Here is a 22,824-nt window from a genome sequence, read left to right on the forward strand (position 1 = left end):
ACACACAATAGCATAAGCCTAGTGCCACAACCCAATCTAATAAAGAAAATCCCCAAGAAATAACCAAAGATACATCAACAATTTAGCGACCTCCCTTTAAGAGTGTTGTCAAGACATGAGTGACACTTTTCGAACCACAACCACTTACAATCAATCAAAGGATCCGAGTATATAGTCATCCTCCAACCATTTGACAAAACCACTGAATCCATAATTTCTATTTCCAAATCCAAAGTGGAACCTAGCCTTTGGGTGTGACCAAGCTTGTCACTCCATCCAAGGAATAAGTCCCTAGTGCTTCAGCACAAGCTACACACTCTAGCATAGATAGCACGAACAACTTAGTAGTTCACAAGGCATGGTCTTAATGGCTAGAGCCTTCAAGAAACTTAAATCCCAAGGTAATCAAGAGATCCATCATGGAGATGGAAAAGGCATTGGTACAAAGAAATAATGGACTCGTAACTAAATGGCACAAGGAACTTGATAATCGAATGAGATTCATTGGTTATGTCTCTATTCATGCCAATTTCTTGCTTACGTCTCTGTACATGCCTACGTTGCATGTTTAACGAAAGAATATGAAAAGTTCCTAAGATGGCCATTTGCATGAGAAGATCCAGAACATATTGGCAACCATTACCTCGATATTGTAGATGTCCTCACAAACTATATCTCCAAACTTGAATTTGAGGATCTCCATTTGATTCCTCCTTCCACACTGAGCATTGTGGGAAAATCATGGAGGAAGTACAAGCACTAGAACGAAAAGTACAAGGACCAATTGAGTTAGACAATAGATGGTACACCATGCAAACTTCCATTCCAAGACTTAGAGGTCCACTAATGACTCTCGTTCAGCAAAGAAGAGCTATATAAGCTTCCATGAGTGATCTTACATATGGTCGCTCCTACTTCTCTAAGAGTGCTTGCAATTGTACAAGATGTCAAGCTATTTGAACTAGTCCACAACCACCCTTTGTTGGACAAACATTGGACAAACTCCTCACAAGGAAAGAAGAACATGTTTCTAGTAGAATAGGCCAAGGAAACATAGTACTTGATATCATTATATATGTATTCTTCCTTACCAAGGCATCACAATTTCTTGATGCCTTTGCTTGCAATATAATCCCAAGTTTTGTGAACGGGAGCGACAGTGTATCATAGTCAAGCTAACTCTTATACATAACTAATCCTTATTAACTTTGTACAAAGTTTGTTCTTTGCGTTAAAGTTTTGCAGCCCATAGATTGGCCCCTCCAATGCTTGGAATATTAGTACATTTTGTGGAAGGGAGTGATATGAGTTACAAGCTCAAAAGCTTCAATACCATGTACAACAGTAAAAAGCTAAGTTTTCATCAATTCTTCCAATCTCTTGGATGAATCTAGTACATGATGTTTTCACAACTACATCAAACAATTTTTTAATGCAATAGGTGATCAATAAAGCAATGAATATTTCAGACTTGAAGATGACATTAATAATTACTTTCCTTGAAGATCCCAAGCTACATGAACATTAAGGGAACAAGACCCTTCAAAAGCCTCAAATGAGAGTGGAAGAGATGTAAGAATCTCAAGATGGTCCTACTAGATCGTGGCCAATGACTTCTCTTGTAGGGTAGCCTCAAAAACATACCAACCAAGCCTGTGTATTCAATGGGATCCAAATAATGTTTCATTTTTGGGAAAGGGGAACAAGCACCTACCAAATACTTCCCACATGGTATTAGAGAAAAAAGTTAACTAGACATTGATTGTTAGTTTTGTGCTTAAGATTTGATTGTTTGTTTATTGAATTGGGTTGTGACTAGCAAACTAGCTTTCCTAAGACCCTTGTGAAGAACTCTTTAGCAATGAAGTGTTCTAGGATATTTTTGCAACTGCCTAAATGTCCAATGCCTATTACTTTGGATGCATGACTGGGACAATCATCTTTACTGTGTCCCCACATCACTTCAAGTAACAACATTGCAACCACAAGATTGAGTGGCCTTGGTATGACAAGGATATGAATCTCGATCCTAATAACTTGAGATTCTTGAAGAGGGATTTGAAGAGGGCTAAGTTGTTAGAGCAATTGCACCTTTTCTATGCCTTCTAGTTCTTTCAAATGAAATATCCCAATACGCAAGTCCATATAATTGGTTAGCTAGTCAACGCCAACCATCACACTTACTCCTAATTGGCGCAAATCATCTCTCCCAAATGAATTGTGCTTTGCTCTTACAAAGCATATATTCCCTTACATAGTGATTGTACTACTCAAATTAACTATCCCATCACTAGAAAATAAGTTTAAAATGTAACCTTCTAAATCTTGGGTAATTAAGCCTAGTGATCATCTTTTCAAGATTGGTCTATTACTTTAAGCCCACCTAATGTTCTACATGAAAGCTATCATAATTAAAATAAAGATGGAGTTATTTAATGCCTCTTGGAATTGTTTTTGCAAGGTTTAATTGTAAATTGGTTCAATTGTAAATGGTCTCAATACAAAATTGTGAATGGTTTAATGGCTTAATCCTATCGATTGTGTTGTAGAATATCCAAGATCAATGGGCATGTTTCTTAGTGTTTCAATGTATGTACGTATCAAGGATGCATTCGTGGAATTGAGGTGAGAAGGACAAGTTTATGAGGAACCTTGAGAGACTCTATAATCCATCTTCCATCCACATCAAGGGGTGATGGATGAGAACCATAGTCTATTGTTTTATAGGCTCTAGTTGCTTAGCCTATTTGGACAATAATCTTAAGCAAAGATGAAAGAGCTTAAGTTGGTCAAGTTATTTATCTTTGAAGAAGTCAAGATTGATTCCACCCTACACTTCAACAAGCAACAAGTTCCTTAAAAACGTTATGTCTACGACCATGTGGTGCAAGTGATCCCACCAAAGCGATCTGGCCAAGGTCCTACTAGAACAACTACATTGAAAATAAGCTTCCTAAAATACTCACTTAATATCAAATTCTTAACATATTTAGCATACCTCCTACTTATCCAATGATTGGTCGTTACATGGATAAATTCCATGTATCTTGAAAGTTGTAATAAGAAAAGCTGTAGATTGATTTTACCATTGCAATTTGAGTTTTTGCAATTAATGAAAAGATCACTCTTCTGTCTCATTCCAACTCTCCTGCTATGTACAATGTTGATGTACTTGGCAATCAATTTAAGCATAATCTCTTAATTATAAATCGTTCATGTCAAGTACTCATACCTATGGTTAGAGCAACTTAATTGTAGGTGAAGAAGTTTTTCCTCAAACAAGTTAATCCCCAAAGGATAATCGAAAAGGTGAAACTAATGTTAAAAGTATGGATAGAAACTACGGAAGCTTCTTTCACAGCAACGAACACGTCCCCTCCGTAATGTTTTCCAAGGCTCACGCAGACTATTTGGGAAAGGTACGTACCAACCGACGCTCGAAGCATACTATTCCCGTTGCGTTACCTTGAAGAAGTGCGTACGCGCCTACGAAGGATGGATACCTTGCAACACGCGTAGTTAACTTGATGGCATGCGCCCTGATGATCTCCAAGACGTTCTTATTCAACCAAAGCCTTTGATAGTTTCACCCAATAAGAGCCATGGCATGGCGGCCACAAAGAAGATCCCATCCCAACAACGAAATCAGCAAGAATCTCCAATTAAGAGAGGCCAATTGAAGCAACAGTCATGAGAAGGGAAAGAAGCCTAAGCCCACTCTAATTAAACTTACATGTGGATTATTTGAACTACCTTAAGAGTTGAAGATATTAAAGACATTAAGGTTGTTGGATGGTTAAAGTAGTGTAGTAGAAGCACAATGGAACCTAACCCATAACTCTTAAGGACCAAATAATGACTTATCTTAGAAAATAAACACCTCTAAGTTTTCTCGGGATACTCCGCAACCTTGGAGGAAATGGTCCTGTTGGCTTTGACAAAATCCCTCCTCTTCCTCATCTTCCAAGTTGGTTTCCCTTTATGGTGTGTAAGTTCAAATTGAAGAGGGCTTTAAAGGCCTCTCCTAGTAGAAGGCTGAACCTACTATTGTGGAGGATTGTTGCAAAGATACTCCCTACAAGAGATAAAGTGGCAAAATTCAAGGATTGTAGCTCATTGTGCACTCTATGCTACACTCATACCAAGACGAACCATCTCTTCTGGTTTTGCAGAGCTACCAAAGGGACCTAGAAAAGCATGAAAGAATGCATGAAGCCAGCACAATTCAACGAGGGCATAGGAATGAGAGAAGCACTCCTAGGCGATCTAGCGAAAATTGATGAAGAGACTATCAAAGTGTGGAATATCATAAGGGTTGTTCTGTCCACACTCTGAAAGAATAAAAACAAAGTGGCGATGAAGAAGGAAGGGCCTCTTAGCAAATAAGTTCTAGTCAATATGTGTAAAGAGGATACCCTTGCTCTACTAGGTAGACTTGGAAAAAAGGGACATGTGTACAAGGTAGCCTTTCATAGGCTCACTAAGTGTAGATAAGCATGTGGCAATGCTTGTCCATCTCAATAAATAAATTGCGCATTATTTTTAAGAAAGCTTTCTCCTGATAAGGACACCTGAATTTCTCTAAGGGGGGGAGGATATAATATCCGCACTATTGCATGACAATGGCAATATTTATCTTCCAACTTATACTCATACACAACTCATCTAACCCTTGCGTTTGACAATTTAACGGACCTATCTTTGTTTCTTAATGTTACTAATGCAAGTCTCTAAGGGGGGGAGGATATAATATCCGCACTATTGCATGACAATGGCAATATTTATCTTCCAACTTATACTCATACACAACTCATCTAACCCTTGCATTTGACAATTTAACGGACCTATCTTTGTTTCTTAATGTTACTAATGCAAGTCAATCGTGTTGACTGTATTAGCTGAGGTCACCTTGATCGTTTTAGAGGCAATAGTAGCTATTATCGCCCTTCAAGCATTTCATTAAGGAAAAGGTTAACAATAACCTTGATTGCAATACCTATATTGAATTTTATAGCATTAGTCGTATCACTAGGAGGTACATAGTCACATAAACAATGATAACAAGTGTCACTAATAGTTAGCATGGTAATAATCATCATCTTAATAATCATTAATACAGCCTTAGTCTACTAACGAAATAGACCCTAAATAGCATATGTCAATCAGAATATAATAAAGACATGAGTCCAAGTGGTGCGTTCACATAAAGGGGCCGTCAAATTCATGAAAATAACAATAATAATTATTAGCCTACATAGCTGCCTAAGGAACAATAGAGAAAAGCCGTCTCGCTGAAGCAACAAAATGAAAAATAACCCAAAAAAAAAGTAATTAATAAATTAACTATTTAAGGGGTAGCGTAAGCCTTTGTGCCAGCCAAAACACGTCCATTATATTATCAATTGCACTCCCTCATAATCAGTGGGATGGTGAGCTGAACTACCTCGAGCTGGTAAACCGAGATCAAGGGACACGATTGCTTCCACCTTCGATAAATACGAAGTAGCCTAACCATGACACTAGAATCATCACGCTGAGAGGAGAGGTTGAGAGTGAAGCATGCATGAGGACCAACACCCCCCTTCCCCTTCTTCCTTCCTCTTCCTCTCTCTCTCTCTCTCTCTCTCTCTACCACATGAATTTTCAACTTAATGCTTTTCCCCCACAGGTTCTACAGTGCCCATGAAAGACGAGCTCCGAAACAAAAACCAAGATTCAGTCCTTATAATCTCACTTAATAATATGGAAGCTGATGTATTTGATATGGGTTCCATTTGTCAGCTTAGTGCCAAGACCTAAAATTTGACGCATGCTGTGGAACAGCTCAAACACTTAAGAGCATGTTAAGCACATTGAAAACTTGACTCAGAGAAGTCCATCAGATAAGCCGTGCAACATTCTTCTTACCATAATGCCATTTAAAACTCCTACGGACTTTACTTGGTAGTCATGCCCACTCTGCCACAGGCGGAAACTGACACTTTTGTTCACTGTACATATCATACAACTACTTTTTATGCAGAGTGCAAGTGATACAGAGATAGTGCACACCTCACAAGCACCCAAAACTGCGAGCAGGCTCAATAGTTGGCAGCAAATCTTGCTCACCTTCTCTATATTTAGCACCCCAGCATCGTCTAACCAACCTAGAAAAGAATTTTCCTCACCATATACATCAGAAGAATGTGCCCTCAGGGATACATGATTGAACTAACCTTTTCCGGAGATGAAGCCATACTTACATAACTCACTGCACATAGATAAAACTGGTAAAGACATGAGGTGGATAAGGTTAAGCACTATGTTCCTCTTCATCAATTGCAGTCCATAGACCATTCCACTGGTCCTCTCTCTCTTTAGACCCTTGCCTCATTCTTTTTGGTGACGGAGGCGATGGATCAGAAGGAGAAAAATCACAAGAATGCCTTGTTCTGATAGGAGGTAAGCTTTTGTCAAGGCCCCAATCCTGCCCACACCAAGAAAAGTTGATATAAGACAACTCTCATCATTTGACATATTTTACACACACAAACTAATAATCTACCATAGTTGCAACATAGTTCCAAAAATAAGAAAAATGAAAGAGACTTTTGCTGCAATGACATCGCACAAATATGTTTCAGAAAACATGCATCAGCATCCACACTGATGACATACTTGAAGCACTTTTTAATTACTGACTCTCTGACTTCATTGCATAAATGCATTCAGACCCATCTGCGTACATGGCTATGTAAGAGTTCTACCACAGGTGAAGTACCTGCTGAAATGAGGAGCTTCTGCACATACATAAAATCCCATAGTGCATCTAACATGCTGGCATTTCACCAGCCTTAATAGCATTTTGCACTGGAGTCGACAGACCCAAGTGTAACTCCAAATCCAGAGTGAGATTCACCGTCTATCAAAAGCACAACTGCATTCCCTAATGACCAAGAAACTCATTGCCTGATTCAAAGTATTACTTTAGTCAAGAGCACAGTATCAACTTGTCATGTCACTGCTTCCAGAAAGTCCAACTATACAATATAACTATTCCAGTATATCATGTACTAGCAAAGTGGTAAGATAAGCCTGTTGACCATTTCTCTACTGATTCTTGAATTTGATCCTGCGGCAATAGTCACAGCTGTGACAGATGCTTCTAGTGTGAATTGTACAAAATCGTGCAGAGGTACCAACTTGGTGTCGCAAAGAAATAGGTCTGGATTGGTGCAACTGCACAAACCGAGGCCAAAAAGAAAGAGAGAACATGTAGCAAGAACTTTCATTAAAAAAGAGGTCACAAGATGATTTCAAGTTGGAAAATGGAATTGTGAATGGAAAACAACAACACAATTACATCGTAACAAAGAAAGGAAGAGTCGCAAATGAAACAAGCAATGAGGACAAAATAATTTCGCAAAAACTAAGTGCAATGAACATGAAGAGTGATATGAAAGAAAAAAAAAGGAAGAAACATCCAAGTTTAAACTGCCTGACCAAAAAAGTCAAAGCAGTCGTAGCGTATGCAAATTGGCTGAGATGAGGTGCTCATAAAAACGAAAATCAACAGAACATTCACATCCCTGGTTGCTGACTCACAAGTTGAACTTGGAAGCTGTCAATTTAGATTCTAGAAAGTAACACTCTTGTTTTTAAAGATGTGAGTAACCAGAGATGAACCTTCCAGCAGCACCATTAATAACTTACAAACAACAAAGGCTGAGGCAAGTCACCTTATCTTTTCCCTGGGCAACTTCATGTCCATTGTTAGAGCTTGAGCCCACTAACTTCTCTGATGGATCGTTCAGCTGCACCCAAAAAAAAAAGACTATTTCTTAATGATTGACTGGTTTCTTGGAGCACAAAAGTATCAACGCTCCTCAAAGCAGGCAATCCAAGACATCCTAGAGTAACATCTTGAAAATGATAGTTAGTGTGTTGAAGGAAAACTTCAAGGAAATGAATAATTGAAGACACGTACCCTTCAAAAGAAGCTCAAGTGTGAAGAGTGTATAAGAGGGTGCCTCTATATATGCAACACTAACAGAAACTGAAGGAAACCCTAAAAGGGCCAATCCGATTGTCAGAAATCAGTAACAAGCAGCCAAGCTTTCAAGTCTCAACTCAGATGTGGACATGCCCTAGGAACTATAGTATCCAACAGTCCCTGGCAATTACATGAAGGTGATAACGCAGGCTTCGGAGGTTTATGCCTCACTGGCAATACAACTCCAAGATGGGCTGCCTGTCATGCATCCCGACTAGACCACTGTGGGAGCTGCCTCTGACCAACCTAGTCCCCACCCTAGATTTCCCAAGAGAAATCGGAATGCTGCTATGCCTTGCACCTAGCATTATGCTCCTCTTACTCACGAGTCCTCAAGGCCTGCCCTTCTTATCCTTCTTTGTATTGCTACAAATGACTCAACTTGTTGCTTGTAATGGCCTCCACCAAACCTGGAAGAAATCGCTCCTCCAAGAGTAAGCCAGATGTGTTACAGCTACAAGCTTGTACAAAAAATCCTTTCCGTTTTTAGTTGAAAACTTGAATAAACATCATTCAGGGACAACCTAACCTTCCAGAGAGAGAACTCCGGCAAGAATCTTGTTCTCAAATTAATTCTGCAGGACTTTCCAGGATTCAGCAAAAGTCTCCACTACTTGAATCAGCAGAATCACCAATTTAACCAAAGCATCATGAACAAGTGACAATCTAAACATCTCTTCCCTCACAACCTCCCACTACTGCTAGGCCAACTTCATCCTCCATCTCATCACACACCCTCATTCACAAGAACGACAGATGAAGGATGTGTTGGGACCAAATTCAAAGGCTGTGCTGCAAGCTTTGAATAATGCCTCCACACAAGAAAAGTTGCATTCAGGCCTGAAAGGGACAGCACCAGCAAAAATGCAACCAAGGGAGCTCTCAAAGGTGAATACTTGGTGATGATACCATGTGAGTGTGCATGTGGAAGCTCAACACAATGTGTGTGTGTGTGTGTGTGTGTGTGTGTGTGTTTGTGTGTGTGTGTGTGAGAGAGAGAGAGAGAGAGAGAGAGAGAGAGAGGAACACAGCCTGAATAGAATGACAAAAACAATGTCTGCACACAATGGAAGGAGCCCTTTGCACAACTGTCCAAGTGACACGACACTGACAACACAAGACTGGGTGGCAGAGGAAGAGGAAATTACTGACAATGATAAAGAGGGGAAGCTGATGACCAAGAGAATGAATGGACAATCGAATGACACCCAGCAGCCTATAAATAGGCAGAAACCACAAAATTGGCTGATCTGATAAATCAGATCGAACCCATGTACTAAAAGTGGCCAACCACAGAAAAAGGTCCTCTGGATCCAAGAAATATGATATGACACTCGAAAAGATCAGGGAGGCACATTGATGGGCCCGGATGGATAGAGAGGAAAAAATGACCAAAAAACAGTGCTAGAGTTCTAAATGTCCCTGTCTGACTCAGGCTGAGGCTCACTGACAGCAAACACTAACTTATCCATAAATCAACACACTCCCAAGTTTATACTAAACATTGACCAAAGGCCGAAGTTCAAAATACTTTGATTTTTACCTTGCAGTCGGATTCTGCTTCATTGTGTAAAGCCTCAGAGCTGCCCACTCCTAGTGCATTATCTTTTGCCTCATCTTCCTAAAATAACAGAATTTAGATTGAAATTTTAGAGAAGACATGGCGCGAATGGCCAAAAACAACAATAGCTCACCAATCACAGTCCTTAAAACTCACTCTTCCAAGCCACAGACTACCATCATCTAGTGAGTCAACACAAATAAAAGGACACCGACTTGTACGTGCAATCACACAACACATTTACAGCATCTAGGTTCACAGAGCCAAACAATCCCTCTTTATGAACAAGACAAGGTTATTACAACCATTGGCAATAATTCACATCTTAAACAAGTTGATGAAAGAAAACAAGAATTTCAAGAATATCCAAGCAATTACACTGTACATGTACATACTATACTATGCAACATACTAGGTTGCCCCTTTGTAGATAGACCAAGCCCAAGACGGCATGTGTTTTACAATAGACAAGTGTCAGTCCAGAGAAAGACCCCTGACATCAAAAACATTGTAATGATGGCTGTACAGAATTGCAGTTGGTCATGATGAACCTACCCAAGCAATGACAGCATCTTTTACATAGAGCCACACAACCCCCTCGTAAACATGAGAGTCGTGGTTAAAAGTCTAGATAGAAAAAGGCATGCAAGGATCAGGGAAAATTGTGAGTGTTGTGTGAGTTACATAAGAAGTAAAGCAAAGGACCATAGAAATCTACAAGAAAAACATGTAACACATACTTTCAACACTTTCAAATAGAGTGACCATGCATACTTCAAAAGGACCTCGTTTACACTTGATCATATCTTAGGTACAATAGATAACAGAAATGGATTGAATATATTGCAAAAAACTTACGTTTTCACATGACTTCAGTTGAAATTCTGACTGGCCACTTGCAGATGTGATTGCACTTGCCTGCAAGCCTGAATTCTCTAGACCAAGTTAGAAAGGAGTAATCAGTAAAGACAAACATCAATGTCACCAACCATATATGTTATGGACCAATAAGAAAATCAATATCACAGCCAGCCAACATTGCAAACAGCATACACAGACAGAAACTTTTGTTGTCAAAGATGTACCAGCACAATTATCCTTCACTGTCTGGGGCTTCTCTTCATATCCTTGAACATCCGCAGCTATGTGAACACTAGATTCCTGCATGTAGTTGAAGCCCATGTTGATGGACATAAGTAAGCAAGCACTGTGTACAAAGTAATGTAGGCAGCTAAGCACAAGCAGCCTTTAAAGTTTAACCTCCAACATCAGGTTTGCATTTTCAGCATTCTAGACTACCTACATTGTTGCCACCTTCATTTGTCATCACCAAATGTATAGACTGTTGCTGCTAATGTTGCATTTCTAGATCTGTTTGGAGTATGCAATACTCCAATATTGTCTTTATGCACCTTTATCCCAGTCCTAGAGATATGAAGGTTCAAGCCTCTTTGGTCATATCATCTTCTATATCATTCATTTATATCATTTAGCATTTTACAAAGTATCCTTAGTGTTGTTGCATCCGCTTGATTTACATTTGCATCTGCACCAAGTCTTTTTTGTGTTTTTAGCACTTTTCTTCATCAAACTCTACTCCAATTGGTGATTACTGCATTGAGGATCCATCTCAAATCACAAGTGAGTTATCAAAATTCAGATGCATAAACTAATCCCAATCTAGATCCTTGACGTAGACTTCTTATTGTAGTCTCGGTGTACCTCTAGCTCTATCAATATCTTTAAATGTAGCTGAGAATACTTCTCAAGTAAGGGTGTGAACGAAGAGAGGATTGTACCTTGGAACAGTGTGCCAATAAGCCCCGCTTAAGAAGCATTATCAAGATAGCACTCAAGTTGCGTATAGATAAGCAACCGCACCTGTGGCAATAAACCTCTAAACTTTGATATTGTTTCATTAAACTTTTCAAGTAGGCTAACCTTTTGGCTCCTTCCTATAACTAGGAGGGCGGCCATAAGATGTCAAAACGCTTTCTTAATAGGGACTTGTCTCTTGGAGTTCTTGGACTTGATTTTGAAGGTCTTCGATAGCCAATCCCAAAGCTTGGGATTTCTCCGCTTGTAATCGTGAATTACTCTCACAAAGTTTCTAAATTTCTTCTTGAATACTTTATCAATTAGAGATGACACTTTTCATCACCATATCCATGCAACTAGGCAAGATTAAGTATAAGTTTTGCCAAACTATTATTAGGACGACAAGAACTTGGCAAGGACAAGGATTGTCACCTCACAACTTATAAGAGAATAACTTGAAGAAAAAGATGAATTTATTTCTTTATTACAAAAGAATAAAGTATTGCAATGCATTTCAAATTTCTTAATATAAGCTTGATACAAGACAAGACCGTGATTCAAGACTAGATCAAAAACAAAACAAGACACGAGAAGAACTAGAGATACATGGCTTGAATTAAAACTAGAGAAAACTTATCTTACAAGAGCCTCACAACTAGTGTTGACAAGACTAACGGGCTTGTAGCTCAAGATCTCTATTTATACTAGAGTTGAGGAGATCAAGGGAAAGCTTCTAGATGATGACATAAGCATCGCTAACATAAGTCATTATATAAGCAATGCCAATTTGAGCACTAATGCAAGCGCTCTTCTAGAACCTTCTAAGAAATTTTATTTATCGTTGTTAGAATCTTTTAGAAGTTTCTAGAAGATACTAGGTTTCTTGGTGTCCATGACACTCTAATGGCATTGCTATTTTTACTTTGAGCATATGTTCTATCATCTGTTGTTCAAAATAATCAAGTATTTGTTTTATCGTATTGATATAATACTATATCTTATAAAATCTTAAGTTACCATTTAGTAATGTATTTTATTATATCATTCTTTTTGTACTTGACAACTTGGCTTCTCCTTGTTGGGGGTAAAGACACCCGTGCCTAGCTGCCCCTATATTACTACACTGACAATACCCGTACATATGTACACTGCAGGTGGTGAGCGCCGATCATTGTCACTTCATTCTTTATTCTTTCAGTGACATTTGAATAAAGGAAAGGCCGGTCATACATTATGACTATTGGAGTTCCCACATCTTGTATCTCTGTCTCTCTTGCTCTTGCTCCTTCCACCATAGCTCTTGCTTACACTTGCGTGCTTCCACTCCAGGCTCACTCCCTTTAACTAGTATCAAAGCCAATCATTCGAGTAGCTTCTTCATCCTTTGCTTCAAACCGAATTCAAAGCTTCAACTCAAGGTTTCATGGCAGCCATTGTTTCTTTCTCTCGAGGTGTGCATTGAGTCTTTCCTTCTTCCATCTTGTTCAGGCTTGCTCCACACTAGTTGAGGAGAGTCCCACGGCTTAGCCGAGCCTTGTTGAGTGCTTACTGAGATGACGAGCAATCATTTTATCCATTTTAAGTGGATAGAGAGCATGATGTAGATGTCATAGACAACTATCATAGCTTGATAGCACTGTTGTATTTTGGCCATGACTTGTGCATACGGTATTGGATTTAGGCAAATAGCTAGAAAGGAAGAGCGTGATAAGAGCTACAAATTTGGGTACACATAAAGTTGATTCTGTGCAGTTTTCTATTCTCTGTTTCAAACAAAATAGCTCTATTCTAGTTTGGACAATAAACAATAAATTCCATAATGCATATTTGATGCTTCGAGGATGCTATTTTGGTGCCAAGACGGTATAGTTATGCTTTTGGGCTGATTTGAGTATACATTTGGCTCAGTTTTCTCATAGATTTCATTGCTACAATAACAAGACTGAATGTCATTTATCTTAGAAAAGCATATGCCTCTTGTTACTTGATGCTTCCGGGCTTGGTATGGATGTCCCAATGTTCACTTGACACTTGGGGATGCTTTACACATGACTTAGAATGCTTTTGGACTTTGATTGAGCTCGCATTAACTCCGTTTCTACTATAATATCCCTGCTGTTCATAGGGGATAGCAAGTAGTTGTCTGATAAAGATTATGCTCATTATGCTTTGAAGCTACTCAGGTACCACATATTGGATATACGGACACTTCGGTTGTCATGTATGCCTATGGATATGTTTATGGTATACTCCTTGGGGTATACCATGTCAAAAGTTACATATCTTATGTCTCAAGTCTATAAGGATTTTACATACAATTTATAAGTCCAAAATATATTATGATGTTAACATCATCCCTAATTTTGGATTCTAAATAGTGTGGTGGGATACAAGGGTTACATAGTCCATGTGCTAGTTCTCGTCATTCCATGATGTCTATTACAGAAGTGAGGAGTGTGGGCATTTTGCTAAGGACTAACTGAAGAGAGCAGTGGTGGATGGCACATGATTACAAGAGCAAAATAGAGGTGTTTGAAAAAAAGTATAAGGTTAACCCTACAAAATTGGCCTTGCACAACATCGATGGACAAAATACTTGATGTTATGCTCTTTGATATAGAGGTTAATTGTAGCATGGTTCTTATTGAATAACATGGATAGGACCTCAGATTCACCATTGTTTCATGGGTTGTTCAAGGTTTATGCTCAAACGAGAAGAAAATTGTTTGCAATGGAATTCTCAAGTGATGCAAATCAAACATATTATGTTGTATGAGATTGCAAATGTGCAATGTTATATGGTGCCATGAATTTGGACCATGTTCTATAATGATGCCCATTAGGGTGATTTGTAGGAGAAGTAAGCTGAGATCAAAGCTTGGATGCTTTGACATTGGCTGTCATTCTTGTCCTTGGATGCTACTTGGACACTGTAGTCAAAGTCTTACAGACTACTTAGGTTCAATGCTTCCAAATGTATGCTCTATGGATCTTGGACACTATAATCAGTCTTACAAACTACTTGGGTTCAATGCTTCCGAATGTATGCTCTATGGATCTTGGATACTCGAATGTCATTTACATGATATTTTGGGCTTTGCTTGCTCATTTGATATTCGACTTTTGATTCAGTAAGAGCTACTCGGCTTTATGTACTGAGCCACATTGACACTTGGATGTACTACAGAGCATTTGGTTTATGCAATTAAGCTTGAGCTTATTATAGTGAGACAGCAGGCCTCATTGTCATTGTGACATATACATGCTCTCTTAATATTTATTGGATGCAATAACCCTATTGTTGGCTGATTTGATCTCTTGGATTAGACCTGGTCCTTATGTCTATCAGGGTGTTGTCAGTGATATTTATATGCTTATGGGTTACGTATTGAGCTTTGCTTAGTGGGTTATGCATCTCATAGTTCTCTTCATTTACCCTTGAGACCTACCTTATGCATGATGTCTATGCCTATTGCATGTATGGTTTCTGACACACAATTGTTGTGACACTCTTTAGTGCCAATTGTTGTTGGCTTCTTCCCTCTTGGTTGCTCACAATTGGTTGTTGGCATATTGTTACAATTTATTACAGCAACCTGTCATTTCAATTTTGTGCATTCTATTTGAGGGCAATCACCTAGACTTGACAATCTTTTGCTTACAGGTTGTGGACAGCTCATTACTTTGGCAGTATCTCCAGTCTCCTGCTTGATTTAGCAATGGTTTTGGGGCTGATTTGCAAGGTATTACAGCAGCTCATCTTGCCCTTGTTTGTGCTTACTTGGTCTCATTATGGCTAGTAGTTCTTGCGATAGTGCTATCTTCAATATTGAGAAGCTGGATGGGACCAATTACAACTATTGGAAGACCCAAATATGGCAAGTTTTAGTGCAAAAATTGCAAGTTAAACCACTCAAAAATGGGGGTGCCAAACCCGAAAACATTGCAGCTAAGGATTCGGATGAACTAGATGAGCTATGCAAATCCACGATCATTTTATCACTCTATAAGCAAGTTCACTACAATGTTGTAACTAGAAATTGAACTACATATGAGCTTTGGACACAAATTAAGAATCTTTATGATAAGCACAATCTTGCATCTCAAATGTATTGGCTAAAACGGTTGATGCCCTTCGCATAAAGGAAGAGACTTCTATGTTTGTACACTTGAATGAGTTCTACTCCATCATCAGACATTTAGCTTCACAAGAGATTAAGTTCAAGGAAACTTTGCATCCTTTATTTCTGCTTAGTACTCTAACTAAGTCGTGGAACACTTTCTATACGGCTCTCTGTACTAAGGATGGGCTGAAATTGCAAGATATTGAGAGTGCCCTCTTGACAGAAGAGGTGAATAGAAAGAATGTGGATGCTTCCTGTACATCACATGCATTGACTGTCAGAGGCCAGCAAGATGGAAATGGCCGTGATAGACTCTAATATGTCTCAATCTAGGACACGTGGACAGTCTCGCAATAAGTCCCTGGCCTAAAGTCCACTCTTACTTGTCATTATTGTGGGAAAGCAAGTCATAATCGGCCACAGTGCCATAAAATGCACGAAGACAAGTGCAAGGAAAAGGAAAAGAATAAAGTGCAAGACAAGAATGATAATTGCAACATTGTGCCTAGCAAGTCTAGTGACAAGATTGAGAAGATTAATGTAATGCGACCTGATCTATTTGATAATCTTATCTTGGCAAATTCTTCTTTGGATGTTTCACAGCTAACTGATGCTTTGTCAGGATATACTAAGTGTTGGTTAATAGATTCAAGGGCTTCCTTCATGTGACCCCTCATAGAGAGTGGTTTCACTCCTATGGCAATATGACTAGATCTATCTGTTTGGATAATGACTTGGCATTGGCGATGGTTGGTATCGGTGATGTCCAGCTCTGTTTTGGTTTAAGTAGAGTATCCACTCTTCATGATGTACGTCATGTATCAGCATTCACAAAGAGCCTTATCTCTACTAGCACCTTGGATGATGCAAGTTATGTTGTCTCTTTTGGTGATTCCTCATGGAAGATTTCTTGTAAGAATCTTGTTATTGCATGTGATTCTAAGTCTAGTATCCTCTATCCTTTGCTTGTATTTCGATCAGTTAACCATGTTTTGACTGTGGGTACACTTCCACATGTATCTCTTTGGTATTGTCGCCTTAGACACATGTCTTTGAAAGGAATGAAAATGCTTTATCAATTTGCGATATCTTCCATCCCTAGACTATAAGTATTTTGAGTCTTGTGATCATTGTTTATAAAGTAGACAGATACGTAGTACACATAAGAAGTATGGCATGAAACACATGGATAAACCCTTGGCTCTTGTTCATTCGGATGTATGTGGTTCCATGCCCTGTCAATCGCTAGGTGGTACGAAGTACTTTGTGTCACGGGGACGTGAAATTTTGAGATACTTTAATCTTGCTAGTAACATTTGATTAAGTTATTAATCAAATGTGCAAGGTTGTTTAGCACATGTGATGCACATGGCAGTTATTTCATGGGAACAAGCCAAGGACCCCGAGAATGCAGTGGGTGCTAAAGGCAAAAGTTGTATTAAGTTATGCCAATTGGGTTTTGGTGGTCAATTGGTGCCAGGTTGGACCCTAGGACAATTGTTTGGCCATTAAGTGTCAGTGGTGACACTAGGGACTAGCATTAATTAATTAGTCTAAGGGTCAACAAAGGTCGGGAACCACTCCAAGTTGCAAATGGCCAAGCCAATTTCATTATAGATGGGCATGTTTGGGCAGGGTCAAAAGGGCTAAAATTAATTTTCAGAATTAATTAATTCTAAAAAATTAATTTAATGGCTGAAAATGCATTAGGAAGACTGTCACTTGGCAAAACTTTCCCATGCAACTAGGGAGAAGGCTGTTGGAGGGTGGTGGAAGCTGAATTGCAGCCATTCTGAGCTTGGTAGAGGGAGAGGAGGTGATCAGATTTGGCTCTGAGAGGCGACGGCGACTGATCGCGCGCCGCGACAAGACAGGGGGCAACAGGTTTTCTCTTCCGCCTCAAGAGAGGTGGCAGTAGGAGAGGAGGACTCGCCAACCGTGCTGGTGTTTTACCCCCCCTTTGAAGCTGTTGGTGCCATCAGATTTTCCATCAGAGCTACGAATCAAAAGATATATTTCAACTGACTTTCTCTCTCTCTACAGCATTCTCTCATCTCCTCCAATCGATGCTCAAGCATTCTCAGTAATTCTCAGCCATTGGTAGCAGAGTACAGCCAAATTTGGTGAATAGCAGAGAGTTTACTACTGTAAACCCTAAATTACAGCAGTAATTAGGGTTTAGCAGCCACCTTGGGACCCGTGCCATCAGTCAAAGGCATTGTACACTGAAACCAGCACCGAAAATTCGTGGAATTGTGAGGATTTCAAATGCCAGTCCATCTATTGTGAATTTGGGGCAGCATTTGACCAGTTGGGGTTCCATTAGAGCAAGTCCTGGGTAAAAATCAAGGGGCAATTTGCCCGAATGCTTTGTTGATTATTGAAACAGCAAGGGGCTTTTGAATCAGCCAAGGAGATCGTGAAATCTCGGCTTGTAATTTATCCATCAACAATTGAAATTAAAGAAATACCAAAAGGGGCGCCAATTTTGGGGCCAACAGGGTAGGGTGTCCACTGTCCAAGTTTATGAAGGTAAAGTGAGCATTTCAGTTTATGTTCATTTGCTAATTGCTGTAATTGAGTGCTTAATCAGGTTAAACCACCCTATCCGAGAAGGAAGGCTGGTTTCACTTTGTCACATTCATTGATGATTACTCACATAAGGTCTAAGCTTACCCTATTAAGAAAAAATCGGATATATTGTCTACCTTTCAACGTTGGCTTCCTCTTGTTGAGAACCAATCCAGGTATAGGCTGAAATGCCCAAGGTCAAATAATAGGGTTGAGTACTATGTCTCAAAAGCTTTTGAGCAGTTTTACAATGAGCGAGATATTAAGCGTCAGTTGATCGCACCCTACACCCCTCCCCTGAATGGTATTGCCGTACACATAAACAGGACGATTCAAGAGACAGTCCGCAATATCCTTAGCTAGGTAGGCTTACCCCAACACTTTTGGGCTGAGGCAGTTACTTCTACCATACACTTGGTTGTAGAGGAGGTATGGACTAAAAAGCCTCCATCATATACTCATTCGCACGTCTTTGGTTGCGAGGCATTCTACCATGTCCCCAAGGACAAGCCCAATAAGCTCGATCATAAGTCTGTGAAATGCATCTTTCTTGGTTATGGAGATGCAAGTGAGATGGGCTATCGCCTATGGAATCCACAAGCTCGCAAGGTTATCCACAGCCATGATGTCATTTTCCATAAGAAAAAGATACATAAGTAACCTGAGCAAGTAGTTGAGGTACGTAGCATGATCTTTCAAGAGTCTCCTGCTCCCGTACAGCCAACTAGACAGCATGCAACAGCAATTGCTCCAGTGGCCTAGGCCCCGCCTGTTATGTAGGATCAATCTACTTTGAGACGCTCTACTAGAGCTAGACATCAACCTAAGCACTTTAAGCCCTCCATAAATTATGTTATGGTGACAGATGTAGATAAGTCTCTCTTAAGATGAGGCCATGAACAAAGCTGACAATCACTCGTGGAACAGGGCTATACAGTCGGAGTTTGACTCCTTACAGACTCTAACCACATATGGGATTTGATTTCTTTGCCTAGTGGTGGCAAGAAGACATTGCAATACAAGTGGATATATAAGCTAAAAAGTATCATTGATTGCCCCAAGCCCACTTATAAGGCCAGATTGGTAGCTAAGGGTTTTAAGCATGAATATAGTGTTGACTTCAATGAAGTATTTTCTCTTGTGGTCAAAATGGCAACCCTACACTTGATACAAGCATTGGTTGCTCAGTTAGATCTAGACATGTATCAGATAGATATAAAGATGACTTTTTTACATGGCAACTTGCATGATAAGATCTATATGCAACGGCCTAAGGGCTTTGAAAAAAAACACAAGAAACACCTAGTGTGCAAGTTGAAAAAGAGACTTTATGGCCTTAAACATGCACCTAGAAAATGGTACCATAAGTTTAATGCTTTTATGCATTCACAGCGATATAGTCGTAGTGCTATGAATCCATGTTTATACACGAAAAAGACTCGTGATGACAACCTTAAGATTTTGATACTCTATGTGGACGATATCTTATTGTTGGAGAGCTCATGATGAGCTCAATGCCTTGAAAACTCAACTCAAGAAGAGCTTTGAGATGGACATGGGACAGACCTAGAATATTCTTGAGATGTGCATCTCAAGCGATTATTCTAACAAACTTCTTTATATATCACAAAAGGAGTATATACAAAAAATCCTCGAGTGGTTTCATACACAAGATGGTAAGCCTATTTGCTATCCTCTACCTTCTCATATCAAGGTTAGTCAAGCATATTGTCAGTAGTCTAATGAATAGAAAACCAAGATGGCCAAGATCCCTTATGTATCCGCCGTCGACAATTTAATGTATCCCATGATAGCCACTTGTCCTAATATAGCATTTGCAGTGGGAGTTGTGGCACGCTATATGGCTACACCTAGAAGACTGCATTGGGATGACGTCAAGGGTATCATGAGACGCTTGAAGGACACAACAGCTATGTACATGCGTTATAGTGGCTAGGGACAGGAGTCGTGGGATACACGAACTCTAATTATGCAGAGTATAGACACAGTAGGAAGTCCACCTCTAGCTATATCTTCACCTTTGCTGAAGGTGTTGTTTCTTGGATGTCCAAGGTGTAAAAATGCACAACTCTCTCTACTACCGAGACTAAGTATGTTAAAGCCACTGAGGCTTGCAAGGAGGCTCTCTAGTTAGACCATCTGGAGGCAGACCTTGGTACTACTGACGTGATCCCTACACTACATTCAAATTCTATAAGTGCTATCCAATTAGCCAAGAATCCTACCTTTTATGCGAAGATGAAACACATTAAGGTGCATTATCACTTCATAAGAGAGAGCATTGAGGACAAGTCAATTGACCTTGTCAAGATCTCAACTGACCAAAATCATGTAGATCTGCCCACAAAAAGTCTCTCAGCAAAGTGTTTTGCCTTCCTTAGAAAATTGATAGGCATTAAATGAGACAATGTATTTCCTCATCCTGTTGTACTTATATATATTTGTACTTTGCCACTTTTTTCTTATTCTCTCCTCACTAGAAACACATTCATCTTTAAGTGGAAGGTGGTTGGGCGTAAATACGCCTGGGCCTAGCTACTCGAGTATTACTACACTTACAATATCCGCACACCTGTACACTACAAGTAGCAAACGCCTATCATTGTCACTTCATTTTTCATTCTTTCAATGGCATTTGAATTAAAAAAAATCTTGTCACACATTATGACTATTGAAGTTCCCACATATTGAACCTCTCTATCTCTCTTGCTCTTGCTCCTTTCACCATAGCTTGTGTGCTTCCACTCCAAGCTCACTCTCTTCACTACTATCATATCAACCTACATTTTATAAAACACCACACTAATAAATTTACTCCAATATCTCTTTATGAGTCTCTTCTTTCAATTCAAGATCAATAATGAAGTCGTGGACATACTATTGCTTAACCATGACAAAAGGTTACTTTTTCTTTTTTTTTTCCACCCTCAATTTGAAAAGAAATTAGTTGTTTTATTGCATAGTAAGTATATGCATGGATATAATATTAACGTGGACATTCTTTGCATGATTCTGTGAGAGTAAGGAATATTCCTTCTCATCTCTCATGCTAATTACAACTGAGCTCATATGTAAGGGACTTGGGTTAAGCAAAAATATATTCCTTCCGAGTGGGAGGCATTTGTTAATCTTCAACTCTCAGTCTATTGTATTCAACTTAAATTTTTCTTTTTTCTCCATTTGCTTGAAATGGTAAGTCTAGAAAATAAGCAAACATTACATTTGCCTCTCTCTAGCCATCTACATGGATAATAAGACATAATATAGACTGGATACTAGGAGAATGCAATCAGCACTAACTTGTGAAGTTTTCAGTAAAAATTTTGTCTTCCAACTATCCTCAATGGTCCATGCTGATTCTACAAGGCAGATCCTTGTTTAGTTGCTCATAGGAGCTGCTCCCATATTCCAGAACTTAAGCTCAATATAAGTGACAAGAAGTAGTATCCACTCATTCGTGGAAAAAAAGTATTCCCGTATAACTTGATTGGAAGCAGGAAAAACAAGGCACGGCAAAAACACCTCATTGTATCTGCAACTACCTTGATCGAAAGGCTGAAATTGTTCCGTCCCCGCCCCTAATATTAGTAAAACGACTGATGTTAATGCTAATGCCGATGATAGTGATGATTATCGACTTGAAACTGAATGCTTTAGAGTGCTATAATCTGGCACTTTATCACTGGGCCTGGCTTGGCTTAACCGCCCGAGATAATGTTAGACATACATATTTAGCTCGGTGGCAATGGAAAATATGAGAGTGGAACGATACCATATTCTTTTGATCTGCTCTGAAGGCGAAATCCCCACTTGCTAAGCCGATTAAATGCGATCAGCGAGAACCTGTTAGATACAACATCGGGAAAACCCTAAGCCATCACTACAGTAATGCGAAGGTGAGTCGGGAAGGCAACTCTCTCTCTCTCTCTCTCTCTCTCTCTCTCTCTCTCATCTATACATATTTGTCAGAATCGACCTGTGTTAGCTCTTCCATTTTTAAGACGAAGCATCATTCTCCACACAAAAGGCAGGGCTGACGACCACGAACCGTGACAAACAGGAAGGGCAAGAGAATCCTGCTGCAGAAGGACTGTGTTGAGTGCGATACCATACGATGGGAAATATAGCTACAGCATTACTATTAGCTAATCAATATCGCGGGGAAAAAGACAGCTGCAGCATACAGCGATGGCGTTGGAGTCGTATCTTAGCGACTGCTGGCACTAGTCTGGTTTTATGGTGTTTGAATAATTGGTTCTTTCACACACATATATAGCCTAGACTCACACACAAATGGATACCACAAGAATGTCATGGGAGCAAATAATTAGTCTCTTTGAATACTTCATCTAAGAAGGGGTTTCCAATGGGTGTTTACCGCGAAAATAGAAACTAAGCTTTGCATCTGCAACTATGCCAATAGAGGAATAGTTTGGAAATGAGGGCATAGTTTGTCATGTGAAGGTGTAGAATAGAAAGTACTAAATGAGGGCACTATTTGTGTGCAAAGATCCTCTAAGTATTCATGTAAAAATATGAGGTAAAGATGCTAGTTTTGTGTCTATTTCCCAATGCTTTGCACTCTTCATGCACTTTCAAGACCTTATAGAGAGGCCCCTAAACTTCACCATCAAAAACCCTTTACTTTTGGCACTTCCATGGAATGTTTTCACAAATTTCGAGAACTCAAGTGTTTG

The 22,824-nt window shown here is 39.5% G+C and overlaps 1 protein-coding gene across 7 annotated transcripts; it reads right to left on the bottom strand.

Annotated features, from left to right (window-relative positions):
* Nucleotides 1–5,764: 5,764 nt before the first annotated feature.
* LOC148024643 (uncharacterized) lies at nt 5,765–22,400 on the bottom strand. 7 transcript variants are annotated; one of them, XR_015693329.1, is made up of 9 exons: nt 22,104–22,400; nt 21,900–21,970; nt 21,670–21,705; nt 10,679–10,754; nt 10,452–10,528; nt 9,576–9,653; nt 7,719–7,793; nt 6,761–6,948; nt 6,335–6,466 (listed from the first exon to the last, which is right to left on the bottom strand). XR_015693329.1 is itself a non-coding variant. In XM_087694274.1 (8 exons), exons 2-8 carry the CDS (start codon nt 21,900–21,902, stop codon nt 6,293–6,295), a joined length of 510 nt encoding a protein of 169 aa, XP_087550400.1. In that variant the 5' UTR covers nt 21,903–21,970; nt 22,104–22,391; the 3' UTR covers nt 5,765–6,292. The 7 variants fall into 7 exon arrangements, 6 of the variants coding, with proteins under 6 accessions (XP_087550400.1, XP_087550399.1, XP_087550398.1 ...); XM_087694274.1 differs by lacking the exon at nt 6,761–6,948 and having other exon boundaries at nt 5,765–6,466; nt 10,452–10,519; nt 22,104–22,391; XM_087694273.1 differs by lacking the exon at nt 6,761–6,948 and having other exon boundaries at nt 5,771–6,466; nt 22,176–22,388.
* Nucleotides 22,401–22,824: the final 424 nt, after the last annotated feature.

Source organism: Lygodium microphyllum, chromosome 15, assembly GCF_053477565.2.
Source record: "Lygodium microphyllum isolate KBCC chromosome 15, Lygodium_microphyllum_v1.1.10, whole genome shotgun sequence".
In the NCBI taxonomy this organism is placed as follows: domain Eukaryota; kingdom Viridiplantae; phylum Streptophyta; class Polypodiopsida; order Schizaeales; family Lygodiaceae; genus Lygodium; species Lygodium microphyllum.

What these genes read in the sequence shown, in the direction of transcription:
- LOC148024643 (XM_087694273.1), bottom strand. An exon ending in ATTTCAGCCTTTCGATCAAG is followed by an intron (nt 10,755 to 21,669) that starts GTAGTTGCAGAT and finishes AACTACATGCAG; the next exon opens with GAATCTAGTGTTCACATAGC. An exon ending in AGTGAAGGATAATTGTGCTG is followed by an intron (nt 10,529 to 10,678) that starts GTACATCTTTGA and finishes AACTTGGTCTAG; the next exon opens with AGAATTCAGGCTTGCAGGCA.